The sequence below is a fragment of the Acanthopagrus latus genome, chromosome 11, assembly GCF_904848185.1.
Source record: "Acanthopagrus latus isolate v.2019 chromosome 11, fAcaLat1.1, whole genome shotgun sequence".
Lineage (NCBI taxonomy): Eukaryota > Metazoa > Chordata > Actinopteri > Spariformes > Sparidae > Acanthopagrus > Acanthopagrus latus.
In genome coordinates, this window is record NC_051049.1 from 10,752,794 (window position 1) to 10,771,850 (window position 19,057).

At 40.4% G+C, this 19,057-nt stretch overlaps 2 protein-coding genes and 2 long non-coding RNA genes across 15 annotated transcripts in view; 1 reads left to right on the forward strand and 3 right to left on the reverse strand.

The window, feature by feature from the left end:
• Window positions 1-1,281: 1,281 nt before the first annotated feature.
• On the reverse strand, window positions 1,282-9,756 carry mbd3b (methyl-CpG binding domain protein 3b). 4 transcript variants are annotated; one of them, XM_037114249.1, is made up of 8 exons: window positions 9,575-9,756; window positions 6,139-6,207; window positions 5,327-5,486; window positions 4,170-4,307; window positions 3,900-3,990; window positions 3,546-3,723; window positions 2,898-3,050; window positions 1,282-2,638 (listed from the first exon to the last, which is right to left on the reverse strand). In XM_037114249.1, the coding sequence occupies exons 1-7, from the start codon at window positions 9,586-9,588 to the stop codon at window positions 2,903-2,905; spliced, it is 798 nt and encodes a 265-aa protein (XP_036970144.1). In that variant the 5' UTR covers window positions 9,589-9,756; the 3' UTR covers window positions 1,282-2,638; window positions 2,898-2,902. The 4 variants fall into 4 exon arrangements, with proteins under 4 accessions (XP_036970144.1, XP_036970145.1, XP_036970143.1 ...); XM_037114250.1 differs by having other exon boundaries at window positions 6,178-6,207; window positions 9,575-9,754; XM_037114248.1 differs by lacking the exons at window positions 6,139-6,207; window positions 9,575-9,756 and adding exons at window positions 6,597-6,733; window positions 6,827-6,984.
• On the forward strand, window positions 5,448-18,962 carry LOC119028364. Its single transcript, XR_005077691.1, has 4 exons — window positions 5,448-5,569; window positions 6,913-7,036; window positions 18,584-18,708; window positions 18,821-18,962. It is a non-coding gene; the product is annotated as an uncharacterized LOC119028364 (long non-coding RNA).
• Window positions 11,143-12,587, reverse strand: LOC119028363. Its single transcript, XR_005077690.1, has 2 exons — window positions 12,430-12,587; window positions 11,143-11,265 (listed from the first exon to the last, which is right to left on the reverse strand). It is a non-coding gene; the product is annotated as an uncharacterized LOC119028363 (long non-coding RNA).
• The window catches only part of tcf3b (transcription factor 3b), a 30,213-nt gene continuing 24,046 nt past the window's right edge, over window positions 12,891-19,057 (reverse strand). For 6 of the 9 annotated variants that reach the window (XM_037114239.1, XM_037114245.1, XM_037114243.1 and 3 more), the window contains 6 exons: window positions 18,827-18,938; window positions 18,482-18,626; window positions 18,132-18,185; window positions 17,235-17,467; window positions 16,975-17,126; window positions 12,891-16,418 (listed from right to left, as the gene is read on the reverse strand). In XM_037114239.1, the coding sequence (XP_036970134.1) occupies window positions 16,981-17,126; window positions 17,235-17,467; window positions 18,132-18,185; window positions 18,482-18,626; window positions 18,827-18,938 (690 nt within the window). In that variant the 3' untranslated portion in view covers window positions 12,891-16,418; window positions 16,975-16,980. The remainder of the gene's footprint in view (window positions 16,419-16,974; window positions 17,127-17,234; window positions 17,468-18,131; window positions 18,186-18,481; window positions 18,627-18,826; window positions 18,939-19,057) is intronic. The other 3 variants (XM_037114237.1, XM_037114242.1, XM_037114244.1) reach the window with 2 other exon arrangements.

Below are 19,057 nucleotides of genomic sequence, written 5' to 3' on the forward strand. Positions count from 1 at the left end.
ATTTGAAGGAAACTGTGTGTGTGCTTCCAAAACCCCTGCTGAGTGACCACCGATAGTCACCCCTCAACTAGGCTAACTTTATCTGGGCTGGGCCTCTTTGTGCGTGTGTTGCTTGCCTTTCAAATAGCCTGACACCAGCAGGTTTAACTGAACTGCTTCAAACTCAAACCCCCTTATTATACATCTTTAGCCTTCCCACTTTATTTCATTGCGGACTTGGTTGTAAAACATATCTTAGTTTCATTATCTACTGAAGATAAAAAATGTTTTATGTTTTTGCCTTTATATTTTTATGCCCATTGGCGTTTCTAAGCATTTTACTGCCAGTGCTGCCACATAAATGGCAACCATGAAGGGACCATCACACAGGCATAAATCCTGTGAATGAAGAGATTTAGTGTTGTGTCCCAATCTTCAGCTGTATGTTTAAATAAATGTATGTGAACGTACAATTTGGTGTGTTTTGAGTGAATCTAACAGAGTTACTGGAACGATTAACGAAACCTCACACTGTTATGTGCTAGTGCTGTAATGGCGACCATGCACCAGGGTCCTGCCCTCAGTTTCATGCCTCTCCGATTGATTTAAAGTACAGCAGACAGCTAAAGTCTGAGTCAAGATGGACTATAGGGTCCCGTAAAATTGGCGCCATGGCTGCCATTGCTAGTCAGTCTGTACCCAAGAATCGCCAGAGGGGTAGGGTCTACATCTATGCCGATGCTCACTCGTCAGCATCATGGGAAGGCCCTTGTAGACAGTGGCACCACTGACACGTTACTGCATGCAAGTCCGTGGAAGAAGATCGAAGGCCCCCTAATGAGTCCCTCGTAGAATAGCAAGGTGATCCAGTGTGTGTCACTAATAGCCAGCAAAGCCAATACTACTGGGTGTAAAGCGCTAGGGTACGCATGCATGGTAACAGATGGTCTGCACCTACTGCAGTGCTGGGCGCAGATGTGCTGGTGTATCCATCAGTTCTTGCAGACGACAAAAGCAGACGACACCAGAAGAAGGACAGGGTAAGCATTTTACTGAAGGCACCACGACAGTTTATATTTGGCGGACCCTGCCACTTTTCTAGCTTCAGTGTTTTGGGGACATGTTTTCCTCTCAGAACAGAAACAAGTGAATATTTCTTTGTTTCCATTATTATCTCATTAATACTGTGATCTGAGTTGTGAATTTCTTCTCCAAAACTACACAGTGTCCCTTTAACAAACGTGAATGTACACATTCTTTTAGTATTTTTTCGAGAAATAACGATGACACAACAGCAGCAGATTTGATGACATACCGACTCTTTTTAATAAGTAATACAATCAAATTCATTTCAGCATTCAGCCTGCTGATATCAAGAGGGGAATTTCATGATTTGGGCTGGATACATATTCACCATCAAGACCTTAACAAACAAAAAAAAATATACAAAAATCATGATTCTAAATGAAGAGACACCAAAACTAAATCTTAGCTGTAATTTGCTGTGTCACCAATCTTGTGCGTGGGTATTTGAGGAGGCAGCATGTGTGTGGTAACATTGACACATTTAGAAAAACAAAAAATAATAATAATAATGGACTGAAGCTGTGACAGAAACAGAGCCTTGGCACTAAACAGCAATGTTTCACAACATCAGTGAGCACCAATGATGATGATGATGATGATGATGAGCGTTAAAAACAGTAATAACTGTACAATAGAAGGGGTCATGTCTTTCCCGTTGTGCTCAGCCCATGTCATGTGTACCTTTTTAATTTTCCTCACGTTACAATAGTAGAGCCAATATAATCGCTTTAAAATACAAAGCAGACTTTAAATTACACACTAGTCAACCTGCACCCTCCACTTCAGAATGACATGTCCCATCTTTGGTCAATACTGACTCACAAGATAACACACCTGACACGATAGATAATATTTTCTTGATATTACAGCATGAAAAACTTGACTCCGTCGCCCTCAGATGGAAGTACACAGGACGCAAACTACATCTGCATCGGTAACATCAGCCGCCTGTAGGCTGGGAACTCTCAACAGGCTCTATTAAAAAAAGACGTTTTGTGTGTTTTGTGTCAGACTACTCACGGAGTGCATCACAAAATTCAAGACAGAGACAAGTCAAAAAATACAAAACATTCTTTTCCCATCTGCCCAAAACACAAGCACCCAAGATTGGCCTATTTTTGCTGACATAAAATGGTGGATTTGACACGATTGTCACCAAAAATACATCCCCATCCTTTTTTTGTAAAAAAAACACCATTATTATCAAACACTGAGTGGGACATACTTTTCATAAGTTATCTTAGATATTCGCAAGTGCATCTGATGTCATTTCTTTAAAATATTTATTTTCCTAGCGGGGAAAAAAGCTCAGAATTCCATCAAGTGATTTAATTGGTTTTGGAGTTGTGGGGTCCCATCTAGTGGAGGTAAAGAGGACTCTGAAACTCCCAAGTGTTCCCAAGGAGAAGACAGTTCTTTAGGTCGAGGCAGGTTATGGGTTTAAAGTTGGACACAGATACAAGGGGACAGTTCATCAGGGCTGGACTGCTGTAGGGATCCTACGGGTCATGGTCGTGTGTGTGTGCGTGTGTGTGCAGGGATTTCAACAAACCCATCCGGACTTCGCAAAACCCTGCGAGAGGAAAGGATTGACAATTAGAAGAAACAGACGCTCTAATATTGTACGATTGTAAGGCTGCTCTGCTGAACGGTGTCACCCCTACTAAGTACACAGAGATATTACTAGTTACTGTGAACTGACTTTAACATGGAAAATAATAAGTAAATGGTGAATTACGTAGTTTTCAGAGTGCGCAACAGGTGGGACAGAATGACATGGTCATATATTGTAAACGCAGCATATGTCCTTTTCAAATTGTCCCTGAACTAACCTGTGCTATACGCTCTCCATGTCTTCACTGCCGTTGCCCTCCTCCTTCAGAGCCTCTCCATCGTTGGCAGCCTCCTCGACGTGGGCCAACATATCAGCCATCAGAGCCTCCTCCAGCCTTTTCCTCACGCTGTACACCAGCTCCTCCTGTTTCCTACACACGAACACAACAGGAAGCGGTTACAGTTGGCAGTTACAGCTGCCTGTTAACAGCCACTGAAACAGCATACAACAGATGGTGTGTTTTTTTTTTGTTTTTTTTTTAATGGGTCACTCCTTATGGACACTGGGATTTCTGAACAGAGGCAGATGGTTATCTTTGGGTGATGAAGAAATCTTCAAGGTCTCTCTAATTTGGACGATTTTGCCTCTACTACTGCCCGACTCAGACCTTTTTCTATTTGCTGTTGAGCTGAGGGATTCAAAGTGGAAGCCAGCATTTTACAAACTGGAAATTATTTTTACACCCTGGGTTGTCATTCCCTGTTTTTAAAAACACACTGAAGGAGATCTGAGAAAGATTTTCTCAAACGACTGTTTCACAGGCACACTTGCAAAGACATTTTCCTCAAAGCCAAAAAAAAGTTGAGAGAACAGGATCTGAAAACAACAGGTGATCTGTGTGCGGAGGTGTTCTGCCATCACCCACCTGATGTCCTCATCCGTAACTATGAAGGCCTTGCACAGCGGCTGAGCCGTGTTGAGCCACACTCCAGGGTTCTTCTCCACGGCCGCGGACAGTTGGCCGGTGATGGGCGCGGCGCTGGTGTGCAGGGCGCTGGCAATGGCCGACAGGAGAGTCTTGTCTGTGCAGCCTGGGCCGACACCTGAGGGACAAACCGGGTGTTAGAAGACTTTCTGAAGATACAACAAAGCTGCAACTCCACCCAGGATTAGTTAGATCGTATCAGAATAGCAATACTGACATAATAAAAAGTAAAAATATAAATACATAAACTGTTCACTTTATCTGAGGAATCACGGTATATCTTGTATGCATCACCTTGCAGGCCTTTAGGCAGCTCCATTGTCTTCACCAGCTCCTCTGCGATGTCATAAGCACTGAGACCACTGAGTTTCTTCTCCCAAAATAGCTGCAAAGAAACAAAAATACAATGTTAGCTGCAGGCTGCTTTGACACGGAGAAACCCAAAACTTAAAATATGCTTCCGTTTCAACTAGAGAGAGAGAGAAACTCAGGTCCGGTTCATCCAGATCCAACATGCGTCTCAGGTTTTTAAATAGGGGTTAACAGCAGGCGGAGGCAGTTCACCTGTCTGGGCTGATCGACGGCTTTCTGAGGGTCCGTCTTTACTTTGTTGTTCGGGTGGTTGGTAACCTTGGTGACGGGCTGCTTGAAGATGGAGGCCGTCTGTCTGACAGGGAGCGACGTGTTCAGGTCGGGTTTGCCCTTTTAAAAACGTCAAACGGAGAGCGAGAATGAGGAGCTATTACGAGTTATTCCAAAAAACAGCTGATTACAACTCCAAGAGGACAAAGGTCTCACTCATACAGCTTTTAGAGGCTGTTTCAGTGCCCATAACAGTTCAATTATACAAATCGTATGTGTGAAATCAAGTCTGAAAGGAGAAGGAATAACTTTACTGCTGCGTTTTATCAACACACCTAGTTTGCTAATGAAACCTGTGTTTAAGTTGAACATAATCAGCCATTACATACCGTCATTTATGAATGTTATTTTAGACAGTTTAGTGCCGTGATCATTAAAGATAAATCTACCCCTACATTAGTTTCTTCTGCTCCTGTATGTAGCAGCCTCTTGGAAGGTTTGATACAAAATGTCGGTTCAGAAGGTTTTTTTCCTCATCAACCCTAAATCAACAATTATATCTTCATTTTCCAGATAAAGTTACTTATGATAATGTAAACCTGCTACAATTACAGAGTACAGTTCTTTTTGTTGAAAATGCAACCAATTTTCCACCGATATCTAAGCAAAACAAGTGATCTCGTCTTCAATTACTGTTTACATGAGCCGATTAAACTTGCAGTGTTGCACATGCTTTACATCTAGCACCCCCCTGAAAAACACAGTGTCAACGTCACCATCAGCTGTAGAGCCCGACGTGCTGGGTTTTAGTGGTCGATGTCAATGCCGAGATAAGGCATTCAGATAGATATATTGACCAATATTACTACATAGACAGAAATAACACATTAACATGCTTATTTTGGAACGATCCCCTAAATTGTTGTCTAATATGATATCAGAAAATTTTACTGAGAGCTGAGAATTTCATAAAGATAAGTTACCCCGAGCATATTTTTCTGCATAATGATTTTTTAAATAACAGCAGCGTAAATCAGACAACACATACAACCCGATGCATCTGATCCAACCAGTCCATATACAGGTCCGGGCTCTAATCTAGTCGTTTCTGGCCGTCCTCTCGAGCTCGTCCGTCTCACCTTGTTCTGGTTATTGTTATCATATCGCAGCCTCTGGCGGTTCTTATTCAGCTTGCTCATGAGCATCTTCCCCGTGCGGAAATCGAAGGAGCTGAGGTCCATCTGGTTACCAAGGTAACGGGCCAGCTGAGGCTTGCTCCGAAACTTCTTCCCAGATGGACTGGCAGGGGGAGGCAAGAAGAGACAGGAGACAATCACCAGATTAATATCACTTAAACGTCAGGCCAGACAGAGAAAGACGAGGTGACAACACAACCACAGCAGACAGAAGATTACACACTCACACACACACTCACACAGACACACACAACATGCAACAAGTCAAAAGCAAATACGGAAGCAGAGCACATTCAAGTGGGCGATGGCACGTGAAAAAAAATCACATTACTTTGTTTAAAAAAAGATGGATGCACGATCTTTGATGGGACACTCTTCCTAAGCCCTGTTCATCTATCACAAGCTGCACACAGTTTTAAGCATCATCACGTTTATAATATAAAAAACATACTGAACAACACCGTTGCCTCTAAAAGAACCAGTGAACACGATGTAAACATGGCAGCACTAAACACTGGACCACATGTTTTTTCTTTTGTTTTTTGTTTTTTAAGAATGGAAAAAAAAACAAACACATTGTGACTCCACTTGGTGGGAGCAACAACAGCAACATCTCGAAAAGCCTGAGCGATGGCTAACAAAACAACAAAAAAAAGGGAACAACTGTGGGTGGATACGTGCTCGTAAACTCATGCAAATGTCATCTTACATCACACACCACAGTCAACACCAGTATGATTGTACAGTTAGCCTACCACAGACTATACAACCGACCCGCCTCCCCCCTCTCTTGCCTCTGTTCCTCATCTTGCTCTTCTCCTCTGCTAAATAAAAAAAAAATAAAAAAATCTGGCGTTGTTGATTCACTTCAAAATGGGACATGAACAGTATTAACACTGGGTTTGTAGTCATCACAAGGCCTCGCCAGACGTGAGCTGCTAGCCTGCGCGGCTGGACGGACTCTTTTCTTATCCAAACACTTGTGAAGAGGAGCTGGCCTGGCTGTGGCCTCGGTGCCCTGCTACAAACATACCCTTCCCTCCCCTTCCCCTCCCCAAGCCCCAAACTTTAGACCGACCACCCCTCTCTTCACCCCCCTTCCCCCCCAATCACACTGCTGTCTGTTTCCGTCCGCAAAAAAAAAAAAAGAAAAAAAAATCTCGATGTCTTGTGCACCTATGGAAGTTTTTGCAAGCCCCCGTTCGTGTAGTACCTAAAATAATAGACATCGCTTTTTCCGGCTGACAAACCCGACTTTCTGGTCACTTCTTCCATTTTCCAGCCCTTGGGGAGAGCAGTGCAATCCCACCTTTTCTTCTCCATTTCCCACGCGAGTAGCCTATAAATCCGCTAAAAAAGTTAGCAAACAGATTGGATTTAGAGAAAATGTGTCGATTTTTTGTTGTTGTTTTTTTTTTGGATGGCAGGCCTATCGCTTCTTACGCTTTTGTTTCGACCATATTACAACATGCGTCCTCGGTAATGGGATCTCCCTGCTAACAACATCTCGTCTCTTTGTCGTCGCGCAGATCGCTCCGCCGCGGACCGCGGCCACATCACTACCTGCCTGTCTCGCCGGGGCACGAGGGCTGCATCCGCATGGATAACATAGGACACCGCGAGGCAAGCCAGGACGAGACAGGAAGTTGGAAGGTAAAGACTTCAGAATAAAAGCATACATTTGTCACGGATATGAGTAGCGTGCCATACTCTATTTGGTCTCAAGAGAGTATTCACTACATTTTCAAATTTTGATACGAAAACTTCAAGATCATAAGATTTTGCTATTCTGTGCTGTTTTTTTCCACAACTTTGCTGTTCTACTATATGTACAATACTCTAAATTAAAGATATTGGGATTTGTTTGGTGCATAGCTATGAAATAAAAGGCAGATAATATGTTATTTCAATTATTTTTGGTGAGCAAAATTATTCTTAAAAGACAAAATAGAAATTCTGATATGACACAGAATAAATAATGAATTGAAAAACTAGGATATCCCTAACTAGTGTATTTTTATGACTGTTCTTCAATCCATCCTGTATTTTGCTTATTTACACAACAGCTGCACAATGTGGTGAAAAAAAAATATTGTAATTATTTGGGACAATTATCACAATTATGATATGATTCATGAACAAACTTATTCAAATTATATGGTATGTACCAAACAAACATGTTTTTGTTTTTTTGTTTTTTTTGCGTTCAGAGAACAGGATCTGTAGGCCAGGGCTGAGAATACACTTGACCTTAAAAATCAAGATCAAGATACTGCACTTGGCTGTATTGTGATTTTGATTATATATCCACTATTTGTGCAGCCTTCATGTATGTTAAGAATGAAATCTCAGTCTCAACAAGTTTTACCTGATTTGGGTCATCAACAATGCAACATGTTTTCAAATACTGTAAATTTATTCTATTTTATAATAAATGTAAAGAGGCTTTAGTTAAATTAGTTGAAACTGATTATCCTGGAAATATGACATTGTGTTTTTGTGAAAACTTTGTGAATGTATGTAAGTAAGAACATCAATTTTCGGCCATGGGAAAAATATTTTGACAAAATGATATTAACTCACAAACTACTTTACTTCGCGCTTTCACATTCAAGTCATGGTCTTCGTCTTGAATGAAATTTTTTAAGAGGTACGTTATTACTGCTTTTACACTCGCCTATGACCCCATTCCCACTTCCTGCAGGCGAGCAGCCCCTCTTTACTTTTACCTGAAGCATCCCTGACGTCACGTTTCACGTCACGAATGCGCCGGAAACAGTTGTACCAGAAGAGAGGACAACAACAGACCTTTGTGAAAGAAGCGTATGAAAAACGGTTGATACATTCTTTTGAGCGTCACCGTGCCCGCGAAGTGACTCATGATAATGCGAAGAATCAGGTCCAGTAACATTTAGGAAACCCATAAGAGCCGCAAGATTAAATTATTTTATCCCCCTTGAAGTTAGTCGGAAAAATAAATACCCGGGTCTACTGAAGAGTCGGGTGTAAATGCAGAGTACACATTCCCATTGCACACACAAGCCCGATTTAAGCAGCTTTAAGTGGGATTTTTGACCAGTGGCAAATGGGTATATGTAGTTTCGAGGAGGAAATTTTAAGAGAAAACATTTCAATCTACTGGTTTTCGCTGAATAAACACACTGTAATCACATGACAACACAATTTCGCAGTTTCACATTATTTGTCAGAACTGTTTATGTGAAAATACATCAACATCTATTTTCATCTGATTAATAGTGTAAATATTCAATTTAGGGGACTGGTTTTCTTTACCTGGGACTCTTTGATTTTGCCAAAACATCAGAGGTCACGTGAAGGTGACTACCGTTGTGAAAATCAAAACAAAAATAACCGTTTTGACCGTTTGTTTTGTTTTGAAACGTATTACCGGAAGTGTGACGTTCTGCTCTGTCTAGCTTGACGCCGATACATCAACGTTAACCTATGGGAAATATAGATTAGGCTCCAGCTTAGAATAAATCGTAAATAGCAATCATGCAGATGCGGTGACAACAAGCACGGACGCTGCAGAGTGGCTGCATCTCAGAGTTTATCGTAAAGTGGCGTCCATCACTTGTAGCATGTCCAGTAACACGAAATGCGAAAGTTTCATGTATGCTAGCTTCGTGAAACTGGAGAGCCGTTTCACCACAATGCCCACCGTTGTCATTCAGACTTGGAGCCGGCTTTTATGAATGAACAGAATGCATCTTCTCGATAAAACAAGTCACCATTTTTAACAGCATGTCATGCATCTACGGAGGCTTTTGTTTGTGCCACAACGATGCAGTAAGGGGAAGAAAAGAGAGTGAGAGAGAAAAAAAAACGCCGTCTGCTTCGCAAGATTAAAATCTCCGTCGAGATCGCACACAGTCGACGCAGTACGTTACACCGACTCCATGCTTAATTCAGCATTAGCTGCAAAATATCAGGGAAATTAAACATTGATAAATAAATAAAATAATGCAGTAGAAACACCCGACACCCTTAGCTGAAGACCCCAGCAATGCTGTTTTGCAAAAAAATGCGAGATCACCGAGTGCATTTGTCTAATCGATGATAAACACACTTTCCAAAATATTAAGGTGACGACACATCGCGCATTAAACGCTCCATTAACAATTATTACCCCCCGACACGGTTTCATTGCCCTTTACATGATGTACTTACTCGTTTTTATCCATCTTGAAGACACTATCTCGTTTTCTCCCTCTCGCTATGTTAAATCCCTTCTCCCCTCTCCTCTTTCAGTCCCCTCCCCCTTCGATGAGAGAAATGAAAGACATTATCCACGCAAATTTCGCAGTCTGGCCGATAAAACGAGTATCATGTCCCCGTGTGCCATTGGTCCGGTGATGCATGGGGTTTATGTGTGTGTGATTCATCATGCGTTAGGAACTAGATTAGCAGGGACTTGACATTATGCGCCCTCTTCAATGAAACATTTTATTTGACACTTTTTTTACAGAGAAAAAATAATAAATATATATTATTATGACCAGATGGCAAATTTTAAGTCCACAATGCCACGTTTTTACAACTGCTACATGCAAGGGAAAATAGTGTTATCTAAATATATGCAGCAGTTGTGGAAAATTTGAACAAAAACTGATTTTTTTTTTTTTTTTTTTTTTTTTAAACAACAAAAAAAAAAACAATCACCATGCAGTTTAAACAAAACATTTCAATGGCTGGAATACTGCAGAATAAATGGACACGTTTGGGTTCATTAAAGATTTATTCACATTAAAAATAATACTCAGTGAAGAACAGTATTTATATAGAGTGCAGAGTGCAGAGTGCATCGCGTTGTCCAAATTCCTAACAAGCCCTCAAGTGACTGATTGTGGAGCCAGTGCATCCCCCTTTAAGCTCGCGTTGTGTTAGAAATCCACCCATCAGCCCATTCCCAAGCTCTGGTCCTGTAGGCAGACACACAGCCCATTCATTAGCAAAATGTACATCAATACATATATAATGTGTATGTGAATCCTTCCTGTCTTTGGAGTTAGGATTTCTGGTATTCATCCAAGTAAGGGTTTTTGGGTTTTTTTTCGTTCTTTTTTTGGGAGGGGAGGAGATAATGGGAGCGGCAGAGGGTTTGGAATGATGTTTGTATATTACTTCAATAGGGCCTGACAAAATCAATAAAATGTCTGCAGTGTGATGTCAGACTGGATAAGATATCATGGAATATCATCTTGGATTTGTTATTACTTTAGTATTACAACACTGATATCATACTTGATCATTGCAAGAAAGCACAAATAATCAGTACAACACTGAATACAATGAATACACCTGGAATCTGTTGGGCCAGCTTTGCCGAACGCATACTTTTGTCTAAACCTTTCAATTGACATGAACTGACCCACTTTCTATTTTTAAACTAGCCTGACCCACGAGCAGAGCTTTAGATTAGAGAACAAGCTTACAAGAGCCTACGGTAAGCATTGGTTAGTGAGCGCTGCAGATGTTTTAGAATGAAGAGTGTTTCTGACTGCTGGTGCAGATGCATGAGCCCCAACAAGTGGCCCGGTGTAAGCAAGGTGACAGACTGTTTATTTGAATGTTCAGTTCCAACACCTGGCAGGCCTGCACCTGTCTCTATCTTATCAGCACTACATGGGTGGAGCTAAATCTAATGAGCAATCCAACTGAAGTTTGAAAAAAACAGATAGGTAACATTTACACAAGGGCCACACAAGATAACAAAACACTCACAAATAAGTTGTGTGGGACTTCAGTCATCCTTGAATTTCCCTCTAATGTACGGCACATGGTCGAGAAATAAGCGCCAGTCTGTGAAGTAGATGAGCGCCACTCCGCCAGCTGATCCCCAGAAGGCCATATTTGGCACCCTAGATGGAAAAAAACCGATGGGATTCGTAGATCCGACAAGTATTTGAACAAAACAATCGGCTGCAATAGACATCAAAAGCGACCTGGACAATTATATAATTCTATTTCAGGTATCATTATTTCACACGAGACACTTTAGTCAGCATGAACATTTGTCAAACAAAGTCTAGAAACAGATAGTATTGATCCTGTCTCATTTGTCCTGACTATAAAAGCTACCAGATTCATCATCTGAAGATCTGTGGACTGCATTTTTCTTTCTAACGTACTCTGTGGTTTTAGTGTTTCATATGTTCATTTTTTTTTGATTACTGATGACCATAATTAAATGAATTATTTGGAACACTTGTATAAAATGTGCATGTGCAAAAGTGAATCGGCGACAGGGTTAAAATGTTTGGGGTTTTTTGGATTATCTTATAAGTTAGTAGTCATTAATTAATACATTAACCTAAGCATTGTTTGATTACTATTAATGTAATAATACTCTTCATCACTGTGACTCTTCGTTTTTCAGCTGTGTGCATCTTAACAAGGACAATCATAGTACTGGGCATCAGGATGTTGATCCAAAAACAACCAGGTGTGGTCACAAACCATCATATTGGAGGGAGATGTCATTAACGCACGAATGTGTTTCCAACATGAGTGAATATGCGATTATGTCATGCATTGAAGTTTATCCTGATTTTACACAAATATGAGATGCGTCAGACTAATAAACTGGCAGAATATCTTAAAAGTAACCTGTGAGATACGACCCACTTGCTATGTTGGCACAGGAATGTCAGCAGTGTTGCACTTCAGGTTAAGTACTGTTTTAAGGTACTTTAATATCAGAATTTTAAAGTACTTTTGATATCGTTTATTGGCAATCAATTCTCCGGAACCTTTGAGGTTGCACCATGCTCACTAACATTAATAATTACAGTGCCAATGTCATGACTGCGATTTAAATGTTCACCTGGGAAGATTATGCTAACTCGTCCAGCCAGCTAAATCAGTAGGAAATAAACAAGCAGGCTAAACTACGGCTAGCTAGTGAGCCAAACGGGTCACACAGAAGGACACAGAAGCGTTGACAGCGTTATCGAGAACATGAGAAAAACACTAGAGACGTGTATCCAGTGCTGAACTCCACCTTTGTTATTGATCTAACTTACCACGTCCTCAGGATAGTAATGTACTTGGCACCGACGATTTTTTTTAGAATTTTCTGGACCATCCTGACCGTCCTTCAGATGTAGATCTGAGCTCCGCGCAATGTTTTCTCGCTGATGGCTTTGAAGGACCCTGAGCTGCCCCTACTTATGCCTGATTAAAATAAACAGAAGGGCTGCGTGCAGCAGCTCAGGGTCGTTTCAGGCCACTATTTCAAAGGTCTCTGTTTACAACATAGGGCTGTTAAAAAAAAAAAAAAAAACCCTGTGTGCTCTGTCTTTGGCAACCACGCAGCTGTATGCGTATCGACGTTGTGCAATCAATTGTTTTAACTTGTATGTCTTCAGTTGAATGTGGTGCCTTGGTTGCATATGCAAATCGTAAAAAATGTCACACACTTTTGAACCCTAATCGGCTACTGGCAATGTAAAATATGAACAAATTCATTTTCCATACTACAGTAAACCCTTTATTACAATGTTTTCCTTTATTTTCCTTTTTATGTATACAATATTCAAAAGCCAGACATTGGAAAAGGTATAATCTGTTATTAAAAATGGCACATTTATTGCTACATTACTGTTATATACAGGACAGTTCTCAACTATATATATTTATATATAAAAAACAAAACAAAACAAAAAAACAGAGAGAGCAAGAGATTGAGTGAGGCACTCTGAGGACCCTGCAGGAGTCAACAGTGTCCTCACTCCATGTCAGGTTCTGTACCTGTTACTGTAATTAACACTCAATAGACTCCCCCTTTTTAGTTCAACAAAGATATGACAAAATTGTTGTAAGCAATTCTTTTATTACCGCTTTCTTATACCAAAACAAGTTCAAGCCCGTCAACTGAACATTTTCCATCATAATATTGTAATTTTTCTGTTGACATATGTGCTCCTGCAGTTGTCGGGTTGCTTTTCTGCAGATATCAAACTGTGTCTAGACAAATGTTAAGAAATAAGGTTCCCCCAAAGAAATTATTTGAGTATGTAGCTTGTAGGCTAATGGGATGTTCACAGAATACTAAATGACATCAAGTCAGATTTTCCCTTGGAACAAATCGGCAATATTCATTACACTTATTGATCTTGTAATAATAAAAAGCAAAACTTCAAATACAACTCTTTGAAAGAAGTGATTAGAACTTCTCGCAAAAAGTCACCGTCAACGCCATCAAAGAGCAGGAAGAGTAAAAGGTCAGAGGTGAAAATTGTCAACTGGAGACTAAATATACTGAAAGTCACTGCAGCAAAGGGCTTGCACTCTGATATACAGAAATTTTAAATGCTCCAAGTCATTAGAGGCTCCAGCTACTACGGAAAATAAAACTCACTCCCTACATTGAAATTGAAGCAACACATACACTGAAACATGTTAATGTGCATCAAAAGCAGACATTCAGAGCCAAAAGCTGCATCTCTTGAACCCCGCAATGTCAACCGATTTCGCAATATAGGGCAGACAGAAAGAAAACTCATGACCTGGACCCATGACCTCAACTAAAACAGCAGTTTGGACAATATAATCCAGTTGAATAATTAGAAAAAAAGGAATAAAAACTAAACAAGGTCTACGTAACATTTATTTATTTAACTAGATACACTGAAAGAAAATCTCTTTATACCATTTAAACTTCTTCCTGAAAATTGAAAAAAGCATTAGGAGAAGGGAGGGTGGGGGAATGAAACAAGTACCTCTTTAATCTCCATGATAAATGAAATGATATGGTTCACAAAATAAAACTGTCTTAAATGAAAATACAAGTTCAGGCACTGATAAGGTATCACTCTCCCATTATGTCATCTTAAGTCTTGAGAATGAAAAGGCCACACTATTGATTTGTATAGGTCTTTTTCTTCATCTCTTTTCGTAGAAATTAAACACACAAAATGCTCTACCTCCCATTTGTGATTACATGTTGGTAATAAAAACCATTCACAACATGACATGGGAATAACATCACAATAACACTGTTTTGTTCTCCGTATTATCCATTACCTCACACCCAAATACCGACGTCTGCCTCCGAAAGAAATGCGCAGGCTACTAAAAAAAAGTGAGCTGCACACCGAGAGCCACTTGTTTGAGGGCAGACATTAGAAAACAGGTGAAATGAAAACTACTATACTGTACTGAAAACCCAGGAACACAACTCTGAGAATGAAGGTGATCCACATTTGTATGGTAGCTACATTCAAAAACCAGTTGCATAATTACTGTTAGAGACAAAAATCCCTTCCCACATATTTCCTCAGTGCCTCACTGCATAAGTAAGAACACTTCAACAGGACCGTGGCACAAGCGCTGTCCACAAACCCCCAAATGGAAAGAAAAAAATTCATCTGGGTAAGCTGATGATAAACCTCACAACTATAACTGGAATAAAGGATACACCAAACTCTTTCAACATTTTCATCTGTTGACCCTTTGTCCTCTGCCATCCCGGTTCAATTTTGAATTTACTTTTTTTTTTTTGAACAATTTCATTTAAATGTCAAATATCCCCTTATTCAGCTCATCTACAATACACTCTAAACTTCAAACTAATATTGCCATTTATGTAAAAAATCTACAATGTATAGACTAACAAAAAATATATATTTTTATATATATTTAATTTTGAAAAATGAAACATATCAGAGTAATGTATGAAGTGAATTTACACGTCACAATTTTCTCAGTAAGAAACGTGACAACAAACTTACTCAGGAGGAAGGCGAGGGGCTGAAATTCATTGGGAATGCTCATTTAGGAAAAGAAAGCCTCTGTTACACAAAGGCTTGTCTGCTTCAAACAACTGCGTACTGTTGAGATCCTTCCGCCAAAAGGAATCCAGATTTTTCTTTTTTTTTGTCTTTTACAGAACATCAATTAAGGGGGAGAGAAAATTGAGCTGTTAAGTGTGCTGGCATTGTCAGTAAACCATTTCAAGTTAGTAAGAGCACTAAGTGGTTCGGATCACTTAGCAAGTGTCTCAATGGCTTTTGTACAAGATTTACAATGCACAACAGGTCGACACTTACAGCCAGCCTTAACCTATACAACTGTGCTTTGTCTCGTCTGTGTATGCTTTAGTACATAAAGCAGTACAACAACCTGAACCTATGACAAGGGATTACTAGAATTTGTGGTCAACAAATAGGAAGAACAGTTTTGTAGTTGACAGATTTACCACTTGGATAATTAATAACCTTCAAGGAAGGAGTCTTCTATTCCAAGTCTCCAGATGCCTTGTCGGACGAGACTGGGCTTCAGTCAGAGGCTGCCTCTGGGTCAGAGTTCCCGTCTTTCATAAGCTGCTTTTGGACTGTCAAAACTTTTGACCTTTCCCTTTTGACCTTTCTGTTCCCTTCCCCAAACGTTTGCTGATAAGATCGCGGAAAGGTCACTGAATTTAGACAATTCAACTTCAACTATGGGCTTGGTTACATAACATATGTAAGACTGTACCATCACGCTGGGAATGACATACATTAAAAATAATTGCTCATACACATAAGCAATCCCTCACAATAAATGTTCCTCACATGTAAAGCAATTTGCTTAAATGTCAAATAGAAAACATGTAACAATTAGGCACAAATCCTTGATTCAATTTGTGTTTGTTTAGGTCTCCTTTCTTTCACAAGAGCACCTCTCGGCAGTGTGTGAAGTCCCAATTTGTGGCAGGACAAAAAGTACTCTGGGTGTTCCATCATCTTGTGGAAACCAAGAGGAGAAAAAAAAATCTTACATGTATAAAACAAAGCAAAAAAAAAAAAAGTTCTTCACATTTGAGCTTGTAGTCATGGTTGGGAGTGCGACAAACAGGCTGTGTCAGTTTTGGCAGTATGCATGTGTGTACGAGTGTGTGAATGTGCATCTTGAAACTTGAACGGACAATACACAGACATGTCCACATATATACACACACACACTGAGAATAATGGGTGGAAGAAATCTGTTAAGGCCACATCCTCTGACAGCCAAGGAAACACCACCAGATCTGTAGAGAGGAAAAGACCACAAACAGTATGTATTACAGCATTGTTATACAACAAAGACTTCAACAAAAACCTGAGGACTGACTCTTACAAACTAGTGCATCCCTTATTTTAAGATTTTCATGGAATGAAAGGCAATTTTTGGTCTGCAAATCCCAGCCTGAATTCAAGTAACTTTAAAATGCAAGAGGGAATCACGGCAAATTACTTCTCTTGCCTACCAACATTCTACTCTTTCTGCATCATACATAAAGAATTTAAGCCCTCTTCACACAAACATTGTTCTTTTTTACACTGAACCAAACACCAGCAAGTGTGTGAGTTACGTAGCATGCTGTCATTCTGCAAGCATGTGAAACTCAGTGTGAGCGACTAGTGTGATGTTTTCCATATGCATGGGAAGATTTTTGACACGAGGAATTAACTGGAACTTAAGTGACAAACCTCACTTGTGGATACTAAACGGTGTTGTGTTTCCAAATAAACCAAGAATGAAATCCTAAGGATTAGGGACTACGTCCCAAGTAACTACTTCAGTAGCCAATCGACAAGGCATACCTGGTGTTACATGTGGCCAACTGGGTTGTGGCCATCTCCTCCCATACTAGGATGACCTCCTGAGAGCTGCATGGGTGCATCACCCACCACCCCAGACACCTTCTCCTCCTCACGGCGTTTTAAACATGCTGCCTTTGGGTTAAGGTTCCGCTCTGACAGAGAAAGGGAAAATAGAAACAGGCCCTCTCAGTATACAATAACAATAAACAGGTTAACATGAACTGAGCTCCCCATTACTGATGTGCTTCTGCCAGACTGACCTCTGACTTGTTGTTCTAAATTGAGGATGACATTAACGGCTTGGTGCAGGATGAGAAGTTTGGTCTGAGGTTTGTCATGGCTTAGGTGCAGCTGGCACATCCTCCCTAGCTCCTTAAATGCCTCATTGATGTCCCGTACTCGGAGACGCTCGCGGGCGTTGTTCGCCACTCGCCGTTCCTTCTCACGCTCCATCTTCACCTCGGGGGGAAGGTCTTCATCATCTTCTTCTGGACTAAAATGGAAAAGACAATGGTGAACCCAAAACATATCATCAGACTATCATGCTAACTAATGACTAGCATTTAGCTGCTTCAAATTTAGCTTCAATTGCAGGGACTGTGCATCCACAGCTGAGCTTTGTGCAGAATGGATACACTAAAAATAAGCTGTGTGAGAAGTTAAAGGCAAAATATTTCATAATAAATCCATACTGAAAAACATTCTAATTCAATTATACATAACGAAACAGATTGAGATTATCAAAATGTTCATCCGACAGAAGTTGGATATACTTACGTTTAATAGTATGTGTTTATCGTTTTAACAACCAACTATGTGTCTGTAAGAAGTGAAGGCATACTGAGCTGTGGCTACAGCCTGGACAGCTTTTTCAGTCATCATAGAAACTGTGTGAACTGTAATATTTGGTAAGGAGTGAATGTTTTCTAGTGTTTTCCCTTCACTTTTTAAATCCCAAATCACTTGCAGCATAGGTACAGAAATATTCATGTCAGTCATATTCAGTGATGGATATTAAAGTTCAGGGTTTTTCTGCAACAATGATTCTGCCAATCAGAAGTCAGATTTTAGACCATGCTCGTGAACATGCGCTTTGAGTGATGTCTATCAAGAGCCCACCAAGCACAAGAAATGTATCCTCTATTGGAGAAACTTACTCATCTTTCTGGTCTGAAAGGCTAGAGAGCATCTGGAGGGTCAACGCCTCCTTTCTGAAAACGTGAGATGAAGGGAAGGGGGGGATTTAAACATTATTATATACCTAACATTGTCTGGGCAATCAGTGGGACAAACAGGATAGCTGACATGTGGAGCCATGCATATTAAACGGGCTCCCTTATATTCTCAAACTTGTCAACTGAGTCAAGAAAATCTCCAGCTTTTCAGGATACCATAGTTTGATACAGTTTAGGTTATACACACAGTCCAGAGTACAAACACCTTTTTTCTTTTATGCTGTTAAATTAAAGTGACAAGACAAGAAAAAACAGAGTAAGGACCACCTTACCTTGTTCGACTGCGTGCCTTGCTTTCTTTCTTTTCATCATCTGACTTGTCTGCAACAGATGAGTTTTCATCATCCTCTTTGTCTTCTCTTTTGATGTCCGAGCTGCTGGAGGAGTGTGTGGAGCGGGCGAGACCACCAGGGAGACCTAGAGACAGATGCATTGATGTGAGGATTATGTTCCAAAGCACTGAAACCTCTACGAGGGGCACATGATACAAGTTATAAATGTAAGTAGAGATGACTGGAAATACAGAATCATTTGTATCTTTATTAGCATTGCCACAAAAATATTTAATTTCAGTACCCAGATAATAAACTGGTTCTACAACATTTACTCAGACTTACTGGTAAAGCCTTCTGGTTGGCCAACTGACGGTGTGGGCCCGGATGCGTGATGACCGTGCAGAAGAGTGCTGCTGGGAGGAAGGCCTGTGGGCTCCTCGTGTTTCCCTCCCTGCTAGTAAAGGTAGAGGACCATGACGTGAAGGACAGATACATCACAACTATGTACTTACAAAGCAGACTCAAACAGTTCCCCAAACTAAATAGGTACAAAACGTAGTTGATAAAAATGTT